The sequence below is a fragment of the Nanorana parkeri genome, unplaced genomic scaffold (assembly GCF_000935625.1).
Source record: "Nanorana parkeri isolate BGI_ZX_2015 unplaced genomic scaffold, ASM93562v1 scaffold2, whole genome shotgun sequence".
Taxonomy (NCBI): Eukaryota; Metazoa; Chordata; class Amphibia; order Anura; family Dicroglossidae; genus Nanorana; species Nanorana parkeri.
Genome location: NW_017306270.1, coordinates 1,065,965 through 1,086,737, shown reverse-complemented (window position 1 = coordinate 1,086,737; position 20,773 = coordinate 1,065,965). Strand labels below are relative to the sequence as shown.

General features: G+C 41.0%; 1 protein-coding gene across 2 annotated transcripts in view; it reads left to right on the top strand.

Annotated features, from left to right (window-relative positions):
* Positions 1 to 20,773, top strand: part of SFRP5 (secreted frizzled related protein 5) — a 57,738-nt gene that overhangs the window by 7,883 nt on the left and 29,082 nt on the right. The window contains exons 2-3 of one of the 2 annotated variants that reach the window (XM_018559199.1): positions 323 to 349; positions 19,708 to 19,777. In XM_018559199.1, the coding sequence (XP_018414701.1) occupies positions 323 to 349; positions 19,708 to 19,777 (97 nt within the window). Of the gene's footprint in view, positions 1 to 322; positions 350 to 19,699; positions 19,778 to 20,773 lie in introns of both variants that reach the window. The other variant, XM_018559124.1, reaches the window with a different exon arrangement.

The following is a 20,773-nucleotide window of genomic DNA, read 5'->3' as shown; positions in this document are numbered from 1 at the left end:
TTGGCACAGCCAGCAACATGACACTAATGAATTTTTTAGCCAACTGTAAGGGTGGCATTCTGACCACCACATTAAGGGAAGCATTTTCCCCACTGGTAACCATTGTAAGGGGCATTTTCCCAGTGACCCCCAATTAATTGGTTTTAGCAGGGGTTCCCCTAGACCTGAAAATTATTTCAAGGTTTCCTCTGGGATGAAAGGGTTGAAAAAAGTTGGGTTAATCAATACAATGCTTGTCGAAAAATGGCTTTCCTTTAATCTGATCATGCTATCCGTAGTAAAGTAATAAAGATGCATTAACAGTCAATGATGACACATGCAGAAAAGTTCTCTGCCTCAGGGAAGTACAGTCTGATTAAGTTCAACCAAAACAAAACTATTAGGTCAACATTTACTGCACATGTTAACCTAACGTATAAGGATCAAAGAGCAACACATAGGCCACATGGCGTATATCTGGAAAGGGTTCTTCGAGTGAAGTTTAGGGAAGTTTTAAACTTTAAAATTGACCACAAAAAAGGTTTAGCTCTAATATTGAAAAATCTGACATTTCAGATACACAAGGCATAGTTTCAGAACTTATAGTGAAAAGCTGCTTGCAGTAGAAGGAGAAGAGGAAGATCGGCCAGATGGTTAAAAACTTTAACTGGATTATGAATATCCTCACATTTTTACTGTTTAGAGCATGATTATGAGAAGATCATGACCTACTGCCAGAACCTGTCATAATCTGACCACAGAAGTCAGAGCACAGGCAGCACTTTGACCTCAAGGGATTCCCTGTTGCTGGTTAAATATTTCATTGTTGGCAGCAGTGTTTTTTTGGAATCGCAAATAGTACACCACAGTGAATACTCCTTGGCCTGCTTTACAAGAATTTCCAAAACCTTTTAATAAATACTTAGGGCCTGTTCACATGATTTTCAGGTCCTGATCAGGTCCGGATCAGGTGTGGATCTTCAGACGCGGTGCTATGTGTTTTGCCACGTTTTGGCTGCGTTTTGGCCATGTTTTTGATGCGTTCCAGTAAACAAACAAAAAAACTATTATTTTTTTTGCTGAAGTGGGGCTGTAAGTATGTTAGCTGCAGTGCAGTGCGTTTTTTATGTGTTTTGCGTTTCAGGACCGTTTCCTGACCATACAAAATGTGACATGCAGTATTTTTCTGTCGTAACACGAACGAACTGCGCACGTGAGAACTGTAGCCCATAAAACACATAGGGAGACATTGGGATGCATTTTTTAGTGCAGGAGCGTACGAATCAGGTCAGCACAGAAAACGGATGTCGTGTGAACAGGCCCTTAAGGAGTATCCAAACCCCAAACTAATAATATATAATATATTTCACCTCACCAGTCCTAACATGAGGTGGCTAAATTTGTTTCCTGTTTTTTCCTTTGTTTTCACTCAGTAATCCTGCAAATAACACACTTATTATCCTAGGGTGACAATAGTTAATCCTCCACTGTATCTATTGGGGAGCCATGGTTGTCACCAAGGCTGGACTTTAAATATGTCTTCCTCTTTTCATCTCCATTACATGGGGGGGAAATGTAGTTTACAGACGGAAGATAACATAAGCTTTAAGTTAAGCTCACAGGAAGTGAAAAGGACATTGCATGTCTGGCAAGATCAACAGATATTAGTTGAAAATTTCCGTTTGCCTGAAAAAGAACACTAATGCAGCCATCAAATCTATTGACTTAACAGTATAATTTATTAAATGTATATTTAAATGTTTATTAAATTGTTGCACAGGGGATTTTTAAGGGGCGTAGATAAAGACAAATATAGGTACTTATGCTAATTGCATTTAACATGTTATATCTAGGCAAATATGAAATACAGAAAATAATGCATTTCTGCATTCATCATAAATAACATTTCTTAATGCAAGTACCTGCATTTGACTTGGTATCGGCCTCTTGGAAATCCCTGTAAAGCAGAGACCAGGCTGGTGGAGAGTGAAGCAGCACAAACAGCCAGTCAGTTGTGCCACAATACTTACGTGCTAACAAGGAGCATATGATAGGATGCTAGAGCAGTAATAATAATTTAAACCAAAGCGGGGTTTCCTTTTAGGGCTTGGCAGCTCTGTCATTGACCTGATGGTATGATTGGGTGCTACACACTCACAGGTAACAAGTCAGTGACACCGATGTGCATTTTAAATAGAAATTGTAATTTAGCAGTCATGGTCATTTACATTTACCATTTTACTGTCAGTGCCGAGTCACTTTCAATAGGATACCTAACTTCTTAAAGTGAGAAACGATAATGATGACAATCATAATAGTTAAAGTATGAGCATCTCTGATGTGCTATTTATGCCATGTGGAAAAAAAATCTAGAGATGGACACGTATTTATTAAACATCTAGTTTATTATAGTGGAGTTTCAACTGATAAACAATAGAAAAATCCATGTCAAATATTTACATGGGAAGGGTCTTATTGGGGATCTGTCCTCGGGAAATAGATGTTTGGCTTGCAGACACTTTTGCCAAACGGAGAGCTTCTGTCACAAACAGAGTGTGTAGTTGGGCAGTCCCAATTCTGATACACTAGCATTTTTGAGATCAGTACTCTCAGAGTTGCCGAGCAGAGAGAGTGATGCCTTACCCAAAGGCTCCCCTCCATTAACACTCCCTGTAACCCTATGGACCTGTCTCAATGGGCTTTGCTGGGCAATTGCAGCATGCTTTTAACATGAGTTTAGGACATTTCTGAGGTCATTCAGAATTCCCTTGGTAGAATAAAGACTTGTAGGGGGAAAGGAGCATCTCTAATGGGAATAAAAGCCTGTCAACATGAAACCTTGCTGTAACCCTGACCCTCTCACTAAACCCTTCCTGTAACCTGAAACCTTGCCACTACCCCTCTCTGTTTCCCCAAACCTTTCCACTAACCTTCCCTGTAACCCCAAAACTTTTCACTAACCCTACCTGTAACCCTAACCCTTTTTAAAACCCTAAAACTTTCCACTAAACCTTCATGTAACCCTAACCCTGTACACTAACCCTTCATGTAACTCTAACTCTTCACACTAACCCTCCCTGTAACCCCAACCCTCACACTAGCCCCTTCCTGGACCGTCACACTAACCCTCCCAGTAAACCCAACCCTCACACTAACATCTCCCTATAACCCAACCCTTTACACTATCCCCCTCCCTATAACCCAAACCCTCACATTGACCCTCCCTGTAGCCCTACACCTCACACTAACCCTCTCCTCTCTAATATAAACGTAACTCCATGTTTGCATCATCACCTTTCCTGCACTGAAATCCACTGTCTTAAAGTCCAATCCTTCCTATGCCAAAATAGAATTTTTTGACTTACCATGCCATTCTTTTCTCTAACTTAATTGAGAAACACAGCATTTGATTGAAGATCAGTCAGAACCAGGGGGTTATGCTGCCCACTTTACTTGTTCTGATTGATTGCCAATGAAATGCTGTGTCTCTCAATGAACATAAAATAAATACCAATGCCAGGATCCATCGGGAATGTACCCTGCCCATATAGTCTTAGTTGGTTCTCCACTGCCACTTACCACCACACATTGCTACATGCTCAGCTTTATCACAGCCCTATCCAATGTAATTTATAAAGATGGTTCATATCCACATTGGATCTGATATTGGCTTTCAGTTTTGTACAGTTGCAGTGCTCTCGAATATCATTATCACTCCACAAATGTAAAGCCCAACATTTGTGCCCAATGGAGAGATTTCATAGCAATTCTTCTCAGCTTGAAGCCCTGTTACAGCATGAAGTAAGGTGCCATCTATAACAGAGACATCAAAAACCTCACTGTGTTGGCTTGAGCAAAACATCTACTGCCACAACAATGCAACCCAATAAGCCAGCAGATTGATTTAATAGGGTATAAAATATATTATTTTCAGTTTGAGATTTTTTCTTTATTTTGTTGTTGCTTATTTTGCCCAGGGCACACAAGCACATAAAAGTTTCCTGTGGAGTTTGGCAGAATCTAGCCTCTGCCAAATTGGTGACACATAAATATTTTCATTGTTTCGTTGCGGAAGGTGATACAGCACATTTTTCCTATTTGTATTCATGGTTCCAAACATCCGACACCTGGGACTGCCGCTGAAATGTTAAAGCTGCGGCCACAGGTCCCTGGTGTTAATAGGAATCCGACAAGACTCAGATATTTACACTATTATTGCAAATGTGCCTGAATCTTGCATTTTTCACATCCAGGGAGACCCTTGCTGGATGCTTGAGATATACACCGATAGAGTAAAACAACAAATATATCATGAAATGTCTGCTGTGTTTATCCACCCTAACAGCATGGAACATTCCCTACAGTATGGAATATGGAAGCGGAAGCCACATGCTAAATCCATCATCTATCAAATGTTGTAATGAAAAGATAATGCATCCCATGTTTCAGGCATTTTATATCCAAGGTCCATGCGTCCTCTACTGTGAATACTAATGATCCCTGGTGTTCTGTTTCTATAGCACATCAATTACAGAACTATGAATTCATGGACTGGCTTATCTTTATCAGTCATGAGATTTGATATTTTTGACCCAAAGTGAACCTGTACATCGTTTTAGACATTTACAGAGTATATAAATCCAACAAAAACTTAAAGGGGAAGTATAGCGAGAGTACAAATACTCTTCCCAATACATAGAGCCAGCATGCCGGCCCTATATACCAACAGTTGAGTGATCATGTAATCGCTGACCGCTTCACTCATGGCTTCTTCCTGCAGAAAGCAATTACTGTCAGTCACCTTCCCTTGCAGTTGAGGTCAATGGTTGGAAAGAGCTGGGTGGGATGCCAGCCAGAGCATCCCCGGATGCTGAGAGCTGGGCAGGGAGATGAGTAAGGACCATACACATCTCCCCACCTGGCTTTTAGCAACCTGGGACGCTCTGGCCAGTGTCCTGCCCACATACATTTCTTCCCACATGCTCTAGTTCCAAACAGCCATTTGGAGAGATGTGTATGGCCCTTATACATCTCCCCTTCCGGCTCTTAGCAACCTGGGATGCTATGGCCGGTGTCCTGCAAACATACACATCTTCCCACAAGTTTCATTTGCAGAGCCCGACAGAGAGATGTGTATGGCCCTTATACATCTCCCTGCCTAGATCTTAGCAACCTGGGCTGCTCTGGCCAGTATTCAGACATGCTCCTGGCAACCAGTGATCTCACTGGTTGCCAGGAGCTTGGCGGGACACCGGCCATAGTGTCTCAGGTTGCTAAGAACCGGGAGGGAAAATGTGTATGGGAGAGAGGTGAGGAGAAGAAATTTGTCTACTTGGGTCGGGGAACTTTCCCTATATGTGCCATATACTGGACACCGCACTGCCACCACCAGGGCAAGAAGCGAGGCAAAGTCTCCTCAATTAGATGACAGACAGCTTCTAATATTTTCCTAATCTGCACAAAAAAAGTTTTGGCTGGAGTTCCACTTAAAGTACCAAATCTACAGCAAACAGATTTTATTTTGAAGCCAGCTGATTAAACGATGATTGTTGATTGGTTCCTCTGTCTTACAGAATGCTGCAATACTGACGCTTTATGTAAGGTCACCATTTTGCTGGCTGAAGCTTCCAATGGAGAGCAGACAGCTGCTTTCCTAGTTGTGGTATTGAATTCTTCTTTAAATATGTCACTGTTTTACTGGTAATGACCTGACTCCAAGAAGTCCCATGAGTCACTCTACTTACCAAACTTTCATCAGTGATAACAATTACATTTTTATTCATCATTCCCAATCTATAATGAGCTGAAATGCCTTCTTTTGACACAGAAGTCAATCCTTCTATACTTCCTTTGTACAGACTAATTGTCATCTTTATCCCCCTTCACAAGTAAAATGAAGACAGTTTAGCACACCTCCCACTGTGTTTGGGTGAATCATAGGTAGTTAATTGGTGCTGCGGTCCTACAAAGGATGCCATCAATGTGTTGTTCTCTTCCAAGCAACAGAAACAAAGTCTGTTCCCTTCTTTGCCAATAAAACAAAACCGCTTTGTTGATAACGCCTTTTGAGTAACAGTTTTATTCATACTGAACGCACGCAGATGACCATTCAAAGTAATTGTCATTATCTGTCACTCTACAAAATAAACAAAAGTCTGTCATAAAGGCTACAATGGAGTTGTCTTCTTAGAAGGTCAAAACTGATATTTTACGTTCCCGTCACGGTACAAATCAATATGAACAGTTCTGGGTATTTATAAAGGTGCTGCAGGGATAGTCTCTGCTTCTGGTTATCAAATTAGATTACAATGTAAATCACCCATCTAATTTGTACTTCATTATCACCAATAATTAGACTTTGCCAGGAGAAACACTTCCTGCAGATGTAATAATGTCCTATATTTATGTTGGGTTTTGCCATTTATTCACCATTTTGCCAAAAGCGTCTACTATTTACTATACATTCATGCTAGCTTCATGGAGTGGAAACAATGAACATAAGCAACACACTAGAAGAATAGAAGTCCAAGATAGTTATATTCCACTAAAATAATTTCAGCAAGATTTGCAGGTGCAGCCAATATGGTTCTGGGTCCCAGAACCACCCCCTCCATCAGGGTTTGTGTTATATAAAAATAAATAAGTGGGAGGACTGGTGACAACAACAGCCATTTATCCCAGCTTCTATTGAGTGTGCCTGTAAATCTGGAGCAGCGTAGTGGTTAAGTGGTTAGCATTCCTGTCTTGCTACACTGGCATTCTAAATTTGAGTCCCTGCCAGGACCCTACCTGCATGGGTTTGCTTTATTTCACCTGGTGATCCTGTAAGTAATGTATATCCTGTCCTAAGGTGATAACACTCAATCATCGTACTGTATATATAGTGGAGCACCATCGTCATCCGAGGCTGTTCTCCTGATCTGGACTACAACCACCTCACCCCCTATCATCATCACATGAGGGAGATGTTCTGTAACCCTCCAAAGAGACCATTTGTTGGGTGCACAGGACGTAACAAGGACACTGTATTCCTGAAAGGAACAACAAGTATGTTTCTGTACTTGCAGAAGATGGACTTAGCCTAAAAAAGGAAAAAAATGCACTCACCACTTCTGAGGACTAGTAAGTTGCAATATATTTAAATGTTGTTATTAGGTTTAGATACGCTATAAATTATGCACCATTGCTTTTATTAGCACATTCTGTAGTATAGTTGTACCTATACACAAGATCTCATATTATGATTATGAATGGTAGACATCCAAGCAGTACCCTTTTCTCCTGGAAAATTCATACAAATAATCACACACTCCAATAGGTCTAAAATTCAGGCAATGCTAAAAAAAAAATGTATAACTGCAGAAGAGCGAATGGCCTTTTAGAAGGAATGACTAATAAAAACATTTTTTGAAAGTTCATTGAAAGAGGTTTTACAGCAAATTATTTTCACAGCTCTGCTGGTTACAAAGATAAGGCATCAAACAGCCATTTTTCAAGAGTTTCACACTGTGGCTAAAACTTTCAGCAAGTTGTGAAGCTCTCCAGAAACATAGGAGGTGAAAAGACGGACTTATTATGAGTCACAAATCCAAGCCGTGCCATCTTAATTTTGCTTGAATGCCAAATGCTTTGCCTCACAAAGTTGGAATTCGAGAGCCGTGTAGGATGCTTCCCATCAATTTGTTTACTTTGGCTGCAATCACTTTCTAACTTTCTGACTTATCACAAGAAAATAACAGATTTGTGGGCTGGAAGGCTAAAAATAAAGTCATATTATGCTGATGTGAAATCAACGTTAGCAAGACAGGAATAATCACTGATTTCATTGTGAAGCCTGAACAAGGTGTGTGAACATGGTCATATTGTTTTGAAGTGTTTAGCATGCTTGGGTTCTTGGGTTCACTTGCTGCTAATGATACTATCTGCATGAAGTATGTTCTCCTCATGTTTGTGCGAGTTTCATTCAGGTTTTTTGAGCTTCTCCCACAATGCAAAATCATACTTGTGCACAAATGTGTTAGGGATGATAGAATGTAGCTCCTTTAGGAAACAAGCCACCGGTCCTGTGCTCCCAATATAATATGTTGATGTTACATAAATAAAATAAATCTGCTCAATGCTCACTACTGTACATTTTTCGGAGAGATTGGCATATGTACCGATCAATCACCTATACTGGGTAGGCCAACCGCTGCGACCCTGGAAGTTCTCGTGAAAATGCCAAGTAATGGCCCTAGTATCTGAACTGGTATATAAACATCTCTAATATATAGTTGTTTCTCGTTCTTCCCCCCTAAGCAGGTACATTAATTGTCATCAGTGGCCATCCTTTTTGATAAGATGACCAACCACACAGTACCAACCTCTAGCCATAGCAGTAACCTTTACCACAAATGATGGTGTCACTGGCCCAAGACCCAGGTGTCAATGCCCAGTGACACCAATGAGCAGGATAACCTGGTAGCTAAGGTTTGTCCAGCCCTGTGGTAATCAATTATAGGAGTGTTTTCATGGAACCCTAGGGTTCCTCCAGAGTTTGCTAGGAGTTCCTTGAGCTGTGGTTGGTTGATCTCCCACGTAGTGGTGCCTGTAAAGTTCTGTCACCAACGTCACTTGGCAGATCTAGTGCAGCCTCTCCTCTCATATCTCACATCACTAATACCAGTGGTCTTTTAAGATGTTTGTAATAGGGCTTTCTTACTACGGACCACTAATGTAAAGAGGGCACAAAAGTGACACCAAATTTAAGGGTGTCCACTTCTCCACTGACCACCATGTAAGGAGGCCACTGACTACTACATGAAGAAATCCTTTACTCACTGACCACCAATGTAAAGGCAATGTGCACTGCCTGTGTTTCTTTTCTGCCCATTATTATTATCTGTTTAATTTAATAATCATTACTTAAAATAAGCAGGGAAGTGTTAATGATTTGTTTTGGGTTTCATATATGATAGGTATATCACATTCTTTATTTTTTTTAATCTATTAACTGTATAACTTACTGGTCACCCTAATGTACTGTAAGCTGTAGGAATAACATTTTGCAGGGGTTACCTGAGTCCTGATAATTATTTAAATGGTTCCGCCATGTTGAAAAGGTTGTGAAAGGCTGGATTCTTAGTTTAAATCACGTCAAATTTAGTGGCTTGCATTGGCATGAAAACAAGCCATTTGGTATATTTATGAACTTTTGTTGGGTGCTTCCTAGGTGCAAAGGGCACAATGCCCCAAATTGCTTAATTACAAAGAAGTGCTGAATACAGTATTTGTTTTGTTTCGCAGTAGCTTAAACATGGAGTGCAGCATCTCTCAGAACTGAGCCTGTATCCTTCCTCCTTTCTAAAGCTAGCTATATGTTACAACCTATAGAAAGCATTGCAGCATTCATAGTGCTTAATACACTTTAGGACTTTTGGTGTTATACTTGTCTCAAACCATACTGCTCAGTGTATGCAGAAAGCGAACATAAATCAGCTTTTTGGTTTTTCCTAAACTTATACAGCAAACCGTAGACCCAGTACCAAAGTGTAGTGGTGAAGATTGTGATCCTCCATTGTAGTCTTGCCATATAAATGTTAACCCTCCTGGGAATATTTTCCATACGAAGAAGACAAGAATGTGTTAACTCATGCCACACAATGTGAAATCAGAGCCAAATATTAGACCTGCTTGGAAATCATTGGAACACACAGATTCAGCAAGGAGTGTTACTACACCGAAGTATCTCCATCTAGCCTAACCATTTTGGTCATTCCATCTCCTTGTCTACAGCTAATAGAGAGTCATTTCCTGTTATCTTTGGAGATGCATAAAAAAAAAAAACCAATAGTTTAGTTGTGCATATTAAAATTTATGTATTTGCTCACATCAGGTTCACTGTCACCAGTATCACAAAAGAACAATCGTGACCTAGGTTTCTCCTTTTTCAACTTCCTCTTGGTGCTTGAACCTTTGCCTTTTCCTGCATGTTTTACAACCTGATTGCATAACGTAAGAGTGCCCAAAAACAGCAAAATACATTCTAAAGAGAGCAAAAATGCATTCAAGTACCTTAACTATTAACAAAAATGTATGTTATTTGTGAATCACTCGGCTGTAGATCCTCAAATCATCTCTGAATTGGTGCTGACACTGTTCTTCCTTCTGGAGGGTGACTACTTTAATTCTCCATGGTCCCTGTGTGTATTGTAAAGTTGTCACCGCTCCAAGCTCACTCCCGGGATGGACTACAATCTCAGTACAAATTAGTTAATTAAACGTGAGATTATAGTTTATAACGGGAGTGAGCTTGGAGCGGTGGCTACTTTACAACACACACAGGGACCATGGGGAACAAAAGTAGCCACCCTCCAGAAGGAAGGACAGTGTCAGCACCAATTCAGAGATGATTTGAGGATCTACAACCGAGTGATTCACAAATAAGATACATTTCTGTTAATAGTTAAGGTACTTGAATGTAATTTTAAGATTTAACTCCTGAGTTTAGTGTCACTTTAAAACAGAAGATAATAAAGTATTAACATGCCATCCTTAGCAATACAAAATAACCATCTTCTTCACTCTCATTTCTTTTTCAATCTTAGCAAGGTGAGGTTAGGTTAAGTCTGCCACTGGGTTGTGCTATTGTCTAATACCTTCAGGAAAACTATTCCTGCATGCTGGATTTGACCTCAACCTCTAGGAGTACAGTAACAAAGTTTTCTAATATATATTTTTAGAGAATCTAACAGGGGGATGAGAGACCACTATTATATACCATTATATGAGCAGTGGATTTGGGCCACTGTCCACCTATTACCCATAAATAAGTTACTTAAATTATGTAATGTATGCACAGTGGCCTTTAAAGGAGAACTATGAGGTGAGTGCTTTTCACTCACCTCATAGTTCTAGCCGACCTGTGACAATGAGACTGTCACAGGTCGGCTCAGTAGATTGGGAGGTGAGCGAACACTTACCGGCGTTCGCTCACCCCTCGATCCTGCCACGGCTGTCTGCCGTGACAGGGGAGGGGCTGGATTGCCCCCGCTCCAATCCGCCAGCGCTGACTGGCGAAACAGACGGGGGAGGGGGCGGGTACAGCTGGCTCTGCCTCTAGATAGGCAGAGCCAGCTGTCAGTCACGCAGCTGGGCGGATCCAGACATAATTGTCGGGATCCGCTTCAGCTGCGGCATCTCAGTATACCGCGAGCAGTAGCTCACTGTATACTGCGGTGTCTCAGTATACCGATAGCTGCAGCTCGCGGTGTACTGAGCCTAGGGTGACGGGAGGACGCTTGTTTGTGTCCTCCCGTTACCCTAAGGAGAACTATGGGGAAAAGCCTTAACCCCATAGTTCTCCTTTAATTGTTTTAGGGCAGCACAGTGGCTCAGTAGTTAGTACTTCTGCCTTGCCGCTCTTAAGTCATCAGTTCAAAGATCCAGGACACTATATGCATAGAGTTTGCAAGTTCTCCCCGTGGTTGTGTGGGTTTCCTCCGGGTACTCCGGTTTCCTCCCACATTCCAAAAACATGCTGGAAGATTCATTGGCTCCTGTCTAAATCAGCCCAGTATACATGTAAAATAGGGACCTTAGATTGTAAGCTCCTAGGGGGCAGGGACTGTTGTGAATTTACACTGTGTAAAGTGCTGTGTAAATTGACGGTGCTGTATAAATACCTGTAATAAATACTTGACAGTGTTGGTTATTGTAGTTTATATACAGTGTTATTTCTTTATCATGAAGTAGAAGGTTCAATCCACCCAAACATAACTTTTATGGATCAAATAATAAAGGTTTTCAGAAAGAAGTGGAGAGATTAAAGAACTCCAGACTCCCTAAATCAGCGGCTAGGGCGTCACAGCTTTACTCTGACTCCTGATTGTTGATACTTGGGTCATAATTGATGTCCTGTTTTGACTTTGCCATAGCTATTCCTATACCCTTAGGATTTTGTCATCTCCCCATTCTCTACTCTTCTTTTTGCCCTTCTCCTTTCTCTCCTCCTTCCCTTTCTTTCTTATCTACTATTTGACAGACCTTAGCTCCTACAAGTTTGTAGATGTCTATACCTATGTTATGAGGGCTTTCCTTTTTAGAAACTGCCCCCTCTACTTTTTATTAATATGATCCTTTACGCATTTACCAATTGATATTTATTATTTAGCTATATTTCTTTTCACCTTGACCATGGTATTTGGTCAGATTATCCGATCTGGTCTGTTACTGTTTTGCACTTTGTTCTGTTTCAACCATAAAGAAGATCTCCAGGAATTAGCCAAATGAAGCCTTTCATTGGGCTACCCCTACACTGCGAGGGTTGAAGGCTTGTTTTGGTCCAGGGGTGGATTAATGAAGATATACTAAAGCTGCCCATACACCAATAAATGATCTGAAGATTTTCTATGGTCAGATGGAAAAAGTGCAACAGATTCCTCCATCTACGCTAAACAGCGTGGATGGAGGAGTCTCCCACTGGGCCAAGCTTTAGTATCTTGCTAGTCGGACCCGCTGGCTCTCAAAATACCTGAACAATCTGATTGTATGCATGGAATTGTTCAGGTATTTTGAGAGCCAGCGGGGCCGACTAGCAAGATACTGAAGCTTGGCTCAGCGGCAGATCCCTCCATTCACACAGTTTAGCGTAGATGGTGAAATCTGTTGCACTTTTTCCATCTAATAAAAGAAAATCTGCAGATAATGTATAGGTGTATGGCCAGCTTTACCTGACCCTCAATCATGCCTGGCTGCTACACCAGTCCCCACAGCCTCTTCTCTCCCGGGCTGCGGCGTTCTTAGCTCTGCTGATGCAGGTCCATTCACTTGCATTAGACGCGAGGATGCTGAAGGACATACCCCAGCCGAAGTGGAGGGGGAGAGAGGTGAGCGGTGACTGCAGCAAGACTGAGGATCAGGTGAGCATATCTTTTGTATTCTGACCCCTAGACCAAACTGAGCTTTTAACACTTGAAGTGCAGGGGTAGCCCCACTGCAAGAGTTGAACTGGTTAATTATTTTAAAAATAAAGGTGGTATGCTTGACAGTGTTTCCAACTTCAATTAGCTCACCTTCAATTACATCTAATTTATTATGTTATATGTTATTATGCAAGTTATATTTTAGTTTCTGTGTAAGTCATTTTATCTGCATTTTATGTGAATGTTATTACCTCTTTCACATAATACAAATGACAATCAGCGCTTCACGTAACAAACATCATACAGTATCTGTGAATGTATTTTTATAGTTTATCTTGTTTATCTTTTTGATCTTAGTGTTTTTGGGGGGTTTTGTTTTGTTACAATGAACAAAATGTATTTTTAGTAAAAGGCCAAGGGGTGTCCTAAAATGCAGTGCGGTTCCCTGTGCAGCCAGAAGCTAATATTCTATTAATCAATCAGACGGCAGCGCAGCGCATGTCCCAACAGATACGCTGGAGAGATGTTCACTGGGTGCCCTGAAGTGTCTATCACACAGCATGGGGCGACGAGAGTCTGCCTGCCTGACAAACTGATAACTGTGCTGGGCTCTCAGCACTCAGCCAACACCACATTCCAGCTTTACCCTAAGGCTTCTGCCGAGCGAGTTACATTTGAAAGTTATGTTCCCTCTTATCGCCACTTTCAGATCACCAGTTGCCGGTAATTAGATGTTGCTGCCTGGAAAGAGCACTGTGTGAAGTTTAATGAGTTCTTTTAAAGTGTCACACAGCTTGGGAGAGATTACGGTGGAATGACAAATCAGGGCTCATATTACGGTTAATTTGATTACATTTGCGGAGGGATGTGTGCTTCATTTCGTACGATGAGTTTCTCATATCGTTCCTTTCCTTTTTTCCCCTTTGAACAAAACTTGCCAAGCCACTGTGTGGCCCAGCCACAAGCACCCTAGCAACCAAAGATGTTGTGTGGCTTGCACAGGGTCTTTGTATAGATGCATGTGGAATAAAGTTTGAATTTCTTTGGAAGATCATTGTGTGCAGGTTCTACAGTGTTTGAGCATATCACTCCAGAAGGGAGTTATCCCTGCACTGAGTGTGGATTGGGGGGACGCATGATAGGGGTGAGCTGTGCGCTGTATTTTTAGTGCACAGGGCCTTTGGTTGGTAGGACACAGGTGGTCCTTGGAAGGGATGTCTGGCTGGGTTTGGTGAATTTCCAAGAGCTGATGTAAACCAAACCCAGGTCAGTAAGAAGATGCCATAAACGCAGCACAACTATGTTCATGCCATATTGCTAAATATAGAAAAATAACACCAAGGAAGCCGGTGCTCAAAAGAGAAATCCTGAAACTGAGTAGAACACAATAGGGGGAATTCACAAAAGCTTTTGCGCATCTTTTTTGGCGGTATGGACCTTTAAAAGACCCTGCACCAATTAATTAAAGTCTTGTGGTCAGTTTTGATAGCTTTATGGACACATGCAACAGATTCAAGTAATTCTTACTGTCACCACTTAAAAAACCTGCCACTATGGTTGTGTCAGATTAGAAAATTGGTGGTAATAAAGTCCAAATCTGAGCTGGTGTATTTTTATTTTATTTATTTATTTCCGGTATTTATATGGCGCTGACAATTTAGGCAATGCTTTACATTGTGCACATTCATATCAGTCCATGCCCTCACGGAGCTAAGGTCCCTATCTCACATGCTTTCATACGAGAGGCCAATTTGAACAGGAGACAATTAACCTACCGGCATGTCTTTGGAGTGTGGGAGGAAACCGGATTACCCGGAGGAAACCCGCGCAAGCACAAGGAGAACATGCAAACTCCTTGCAGATAGTGACCTGGCCGGGATTTGAACCTGGGACCCCTAGTGTTGCAAGGCAGAAGAGCCCAGAGATCCTAGTGCTCACAGTGGAGCATGTACAGTATGTGTTGGAAAGCTGCCATTAATCTGAAAGCTTGGTCAAACCATACATGGAAAGGAAAGGAACACCGCACATGGATGGTGTGAACAATTGTGTTCTATGTGCCGTGTTAACACTGTAAATGTGCAGTGGTATGTGCAAAAATGTAGCTCACAGAACATGATGTGAATAATAGTATTATCCTGGAGTAGGAGTTTAAAAGTCTTATTTTACAACATACATTAAAATGTTTATACAACAAGGTGACTCCCTTTCTTAACAGATGGATGCCCTTTGTAGATTTCCTTTTTACCCCTCAAGAAAGGGAGTCATTCCTATCTCCCTTTCAATACTCCACTTGCATACTCCATGCAAAAATGGATGGGGCATTTTAATAAATAGTCTACATAAGGCATTGCTTGTTAAACAAAACACAACTTCAGCTCCTGATACCCATTTTCACCATTAACGAACCACTTTACAGTGTCCAGATCTTTAAGAAATATATTGATCACACCAAGGCAGGTACTCAGAGGATACCGACACTAACTAGAATGAGGAATACAGTGTCACAATTGGGCAGACGTTATGATGCAGTATCTTGAGGTTGGTTACTGATACTCTCTTGACTTTCGGCGGAATGTCACACGAGGAGCGAGTGCTACTACAGATATAAGTGTACCGCAATAAAGAGATGGTTCATATTGTGTTTAACACGGAAGAAACTTGTAGAATTTAAGTTAACAGAAAGAAAAAAAAAAGTGATCAAAGTTATGTTCAAGCAGTCGATGTACCGTTAATGTATATATACTATGCCTTTTGCTTTATAAGGTACACCTGTGTATGTTTAACTATTTCTCCGACAATAAAATTGTTTAAAATTTTTTTTTTTTATAATCATTTGGAAAAAACTGAAGTGAAAATATTAATAATGAAGAGAGAGAGAATGATGTTGTAGCATAAGGTTTTGCATTGAAGCATATGATAATGTTATATATAATAAACAATTTCGGGTAAAGAAAAGTAACCATTTGGAAAGTGCATCACCTGCATGCTAAAAACTGACATGACTGGAGGGAAAATAGAGAGGGACATCAAATAATCAGATGAAAAGAAGTATAATGGGACATTTGGAAGTGCCGCACATTCTGCCAATATCTTCACTCATGTCTGTCTTTAGGCACTTAGCAACCACTGCCTTATCACGGCTAACTCTGATCTACATCTCAAGATAATCTGTGTACTCGTCTCTTCATTTCTACACAATGACACACATGCATATGTAGACAGGCCAAAAAAAAAAGTGTTACATCAATTCCCTTAGCTTTATATAAGAGGTAGGGGATTCACGATGGCCTTCATTCCAATGTTCTCTTCCTGGCAGCACGTGCATCAAAGCAACTCTAGGCAAATCTCATGTTTGTGGTTTTTGGGACACCAATGTTGACATCATTTTCCTTTCATTTCCTGTGCTTGTGACACCAGGACAAGAAATTGGGTGGGTGGGGAAAATAACTTCTTAGAGAGGCACAGAATGTATTTGAACATTTTCATTCTTAACCTTCTCAACGCTACTAAAATGTGTTTTTTATTTATTTGTAATGTGCCTTCAAACTTGCTAGAAAATGTGACTAGTTCAGTCACTTTCATAGCACAGCCCCCTTCCTCATTCCCTCTCTTCTTCTGGATATCCTCAGACCCACATTAATACACAGTATATGCCCTGTTTACCTTCTGCAAAGGCTTAGGGACTCAGGTGTTAAGCATGGACAGCTTAAAGTGACACTAAACCGAGGAGTTAAATCTTAAAAATGCATTCAAATACCTTTACTAAATAACTATTAACAAGAATGTATCTTATTTGTGTGTCACTCGGCTGTAGATCCTCAAATCATCTCTGAATTGGTGCTGACACTGCCCTTCCTTCTGGAGGGGGGCTACATCTGCTCCCCATGGTCCCTCTGTGTGTTGTAAAGTAGTCACCGCTCCAAGCTCACTCCCGTGATGGACTATAATCTCATGTTTCGTTTACTAATTTGAATTGAGATTGTAGTCCATCAGAGGAGCAAGCTTTGAGCGGTGACTACTTTACAACACACACAGTGACCCTGGGGAACAAAACAACATTTTAATGCAAGTAATAGTTGTTTTACTGGCATTAGTTGCTTGGGCAGTAATTGTTTGAGCAGTAAAAACAAGTTAAAGGGGTCAATTCACCCAAAATGAATACTTCAGCTCTGGGGAGATGCATGTGGGTCACGTAAGCCCCACAGCTTGGGGAGTTCAAGGGTCTTATCTTCCATTTTCACCCCAAATTTTCCATAATTTAAAAAAATGAAAATAGGCATTTACTTTCATGGCTCCTTCAGACTCTGTTACAGAATAATTAGAAGTGTTTTAGAATTGACATAGGTGAACATTTTTGCAAGCAGTGGCTGACACACACACACTCAATCCTTAGATTTACTTGGAAATAAACACCTCTTGCTTTCTTCCTATAAAATATTGATTACAGTTGAATTGCAATTTACTTAATTTCTTTCTGTCCCTTCATTGTCATTGGCATAGATTCTTCAGCTAATGCCATGTATCGGCTATAGACTTTAAAGTGAAGTGGGAGATAGACAGTAATACACTGCACAGTTGACTATACACCAGAAGAATCTCATCATATGTGTGCACATGAGGCTCTCTTATGCAGACGCTGATTGGTGTTTGCACTTTGTGTGTTTTTCCAGTAGCTTAGTGGTTGTCATTATAGCCTTGTAGTACCAGGGTGCTGGCATCAGGACGCCATCTGCATGAAGTGCTAACATTCTCCTGTGCTTGTGTGGTTTTCCCTTTGTTGGTTTCCTCCCACAATCCAAAGCCACACTACTCTGTATTTTACTCTCAATAAATATTTGTCCTATTCTCTTACTGTGGTTGAATTTCTTACAACATGGATTCATGTAAATGCTCTGCTCACTGTGACAAGATGCAAGTGCCTATGATGTCGTGTATTGACCAGAGGTGGCTTGGCTTGTGATTGAAAAAGTCACTTCAGATTTATACACCTGATATCTCAGGTCACCCATTCTTTGTTCACAGCTCAATTGACAAAAATGGTCAGCAGTTCAGATGTGCTTCCTCAAGTGTTAAACATTTCCCCTTCATCCTATTTAATGTGTTTTCCATGGTTTACACAATGTGCACAATTAACTCACAAATCAGTTGGTCTGATACCTGCAGTATGAGATCTTGGTGTAGGATTGCCATCTTTCAGCCACTGTAGCTCAGGCACCCACAAACTTAGGTACAGTTATGTATGCATTTTTTACTGTAAGGATAAAAGACACCTCCCCCATTTTAATTGATGGGTTAAGTTGTAGAATTCAGGTTAAAGATTCATTTTTTAGGATTTAATAAGAAACAATTTTGGATGCCTGGCATAATTTCACATTAAATTGTTCTTGTTTATGGACTATAATTTCCTCTACAATAGTAGATATACAGCATATAGACAACAGGGGTGTACCTAGCCTAGGGGGTGTTAGTGGTGCACACAACCAGGATTTGGGGGTGTATGGTGATGCCGCCCTCTGCAGGCTATTAGCAAGCTGGGACTCTCTGCCCGGTGCTCTGCCCAGCCTGGCATCCCACCCAGTGATGTCACTGGTTGCCAGAAGCTAAGCAGGTCACCAGCCAGAGCATCCCAGGTTGCTAAGAGCTGGGTGGGGAGATGTTTATGACCCTTCCGCATCTCCCCCCTGGCTCTTAGCAAACTGGGATGCTCTGGCCACAAAGGGGGTGACAGGCACACTGCAAACATTGTGCAGCAGAGCAGCCATGCTACTCTGCCTGCTGCCTCAAGCTAAAAATTGTCATCAGGGAAGAATAATTTTTTTAAAATTATTTTAATTCTTTTGTGGTCCTTAGAATGCTTTATCATATACACCGAATGTAGTTGAAATGCACAAAATGGTATTTACTGGCCATTGTACTCTACTCAATAAAAAAAAAAAAAACCTTATGAGTTACAAAAGCAGTAATTAATCAGGAATCCTAAGAGGGTATCATAGAAGTAGTTTCTGGCACTAAAGTGCCCATGGCAAAGACAAGGCAATAATGTGTTAATAAAATTGTCTTGGTAGTACATCATCATTATTATTATTATACAGGATTTATACAGCGACAACAGTTTGCGCAGCGCTTTACAATATAAGGAAGACATTACAGTCACAATACAATTCAAGACAAGATGGTAAGGAGGGTCCTGCCTGTGAGGGCTTGCAATCTAATAGGGACATTGTCTTTATATATTTCCATGGAACCCAAATATATATTATTACTACTGCCAAATACTAATCCTTGGCATATTTCTGCTAGGACACAAGTGTTCTTTGCTATAATAACCAATAAAGGGTTAAGAAGTGGCACAGTGTAACTGACAAACCCATACTTCTAAAATGATTTACTTTATATCAAGCAGCCCGTGACTTGCACTAGGAACCATACAACACAATGATTACATTAGGATCAACAGATCTCGATTTAGAGTTTAGAATTATTATTTTTTTTCCAGATGAATTTTCTCCCATGCACTTAGAAGTAAGTTAGGAGACCTTTTATTTGGCACAGCTCTTGTCTCCTGTGAATAGATTAAGTAAATTGATATACAATAGCCGTGCGAGGAGTGTGTACCACGGCCTGTGGCATGCATTATGTGTAAATGACGGCTAATATATTAAGCAGCAAGCCAAGCCGTCCTTGCCAATTTTTTCTTACAGCGGAAACCTGCAGCAAAGATCTGGTGTTTGTGAAACATAAAGCAACTCTATGAGGCCTAGTCTTGTAAACATTCCATGTTCATACAATAATGATATATTGTTCTTTTCTTATTGCAGTAACCAAGATCTGCACTCAGTGTGAAATCGAGCAAAAATCTGAAACCATGAGGGTACAATACTGTGCCAGTGATTTTGGTAAGTCTATGCTCTTCATGTATATCATTCATTAGATTGTGTCATGCAGACAGGAAAATAAATATTTGCTTTTGCTTAAAGAAAAAAAATACGTTCAGTGGGTACACTGTGTTATCATTATGGTAACATCTACATGCAGTGCAATGTTTGATGCATCTTTCACACATGTGCCTAATATTCCATATTTTCATCACAGTAATTCATATAAAGATTGGTAAATGCTCCCCTAGTGGTCATCTCTGTATATTGCAAGGACGCCCTTTATTATACTTTATAACGCTGGCCATACACCTATAGACTATCTGCAGATTTTCTATGGTCAGATGAAAAAAGTGCAACAGATTCCTCCATCTACTCTAAACTGTGTGGATGGAGGAATCTCCCACTGGGCCAAGCTTCAGTATCTTGCTAGTCGGCTCCGCTGGCTCTCACAATACCTGAACGATCTGATTGGGTACCGGCATTGTTCAGGTATTTAGAGAGTCAGCGGGGCCGACTAGCAAGATACTGAAGCTTGGCCCCAGTGGGAGATTCCTCCATCCATCGATCTGACCATAGAAAATCTGCAGGTAATATATAGGTGTATGACCAGCTTTACTCCATCTTGCAATGCCACTAGTGTGATCTCCCCTCTGTCCTCCTTCAGGTCTTGTTTACACCATGTCCGGACCAGAACAGTTTGTTCCCTTACCAAAAAAGCATCCCAATGTGTCCCTATTATTTCTAGGCTCTGTTCACACCAGTGCAGTCCGTTCCGGTCCAGACAAAAAACAATACTGCTCGTCTCATTTTCTCTGGTCCGGAACACATGGGAATGCATACAAATGCACTGGACTGCACCTGGAAGCCCATTTAAGCTAAAAAAAATGCACCGGAACACGTAAAAAAAGCACTGCACTGCGTTTGCAGACCTGCTCCGGAAATGGTGTGCACATAGCCTTAAAGCAGCTGGAGGAAGGGGGGGGGGGGGGGGGGTGTCAACACCCAGGAAGTTTT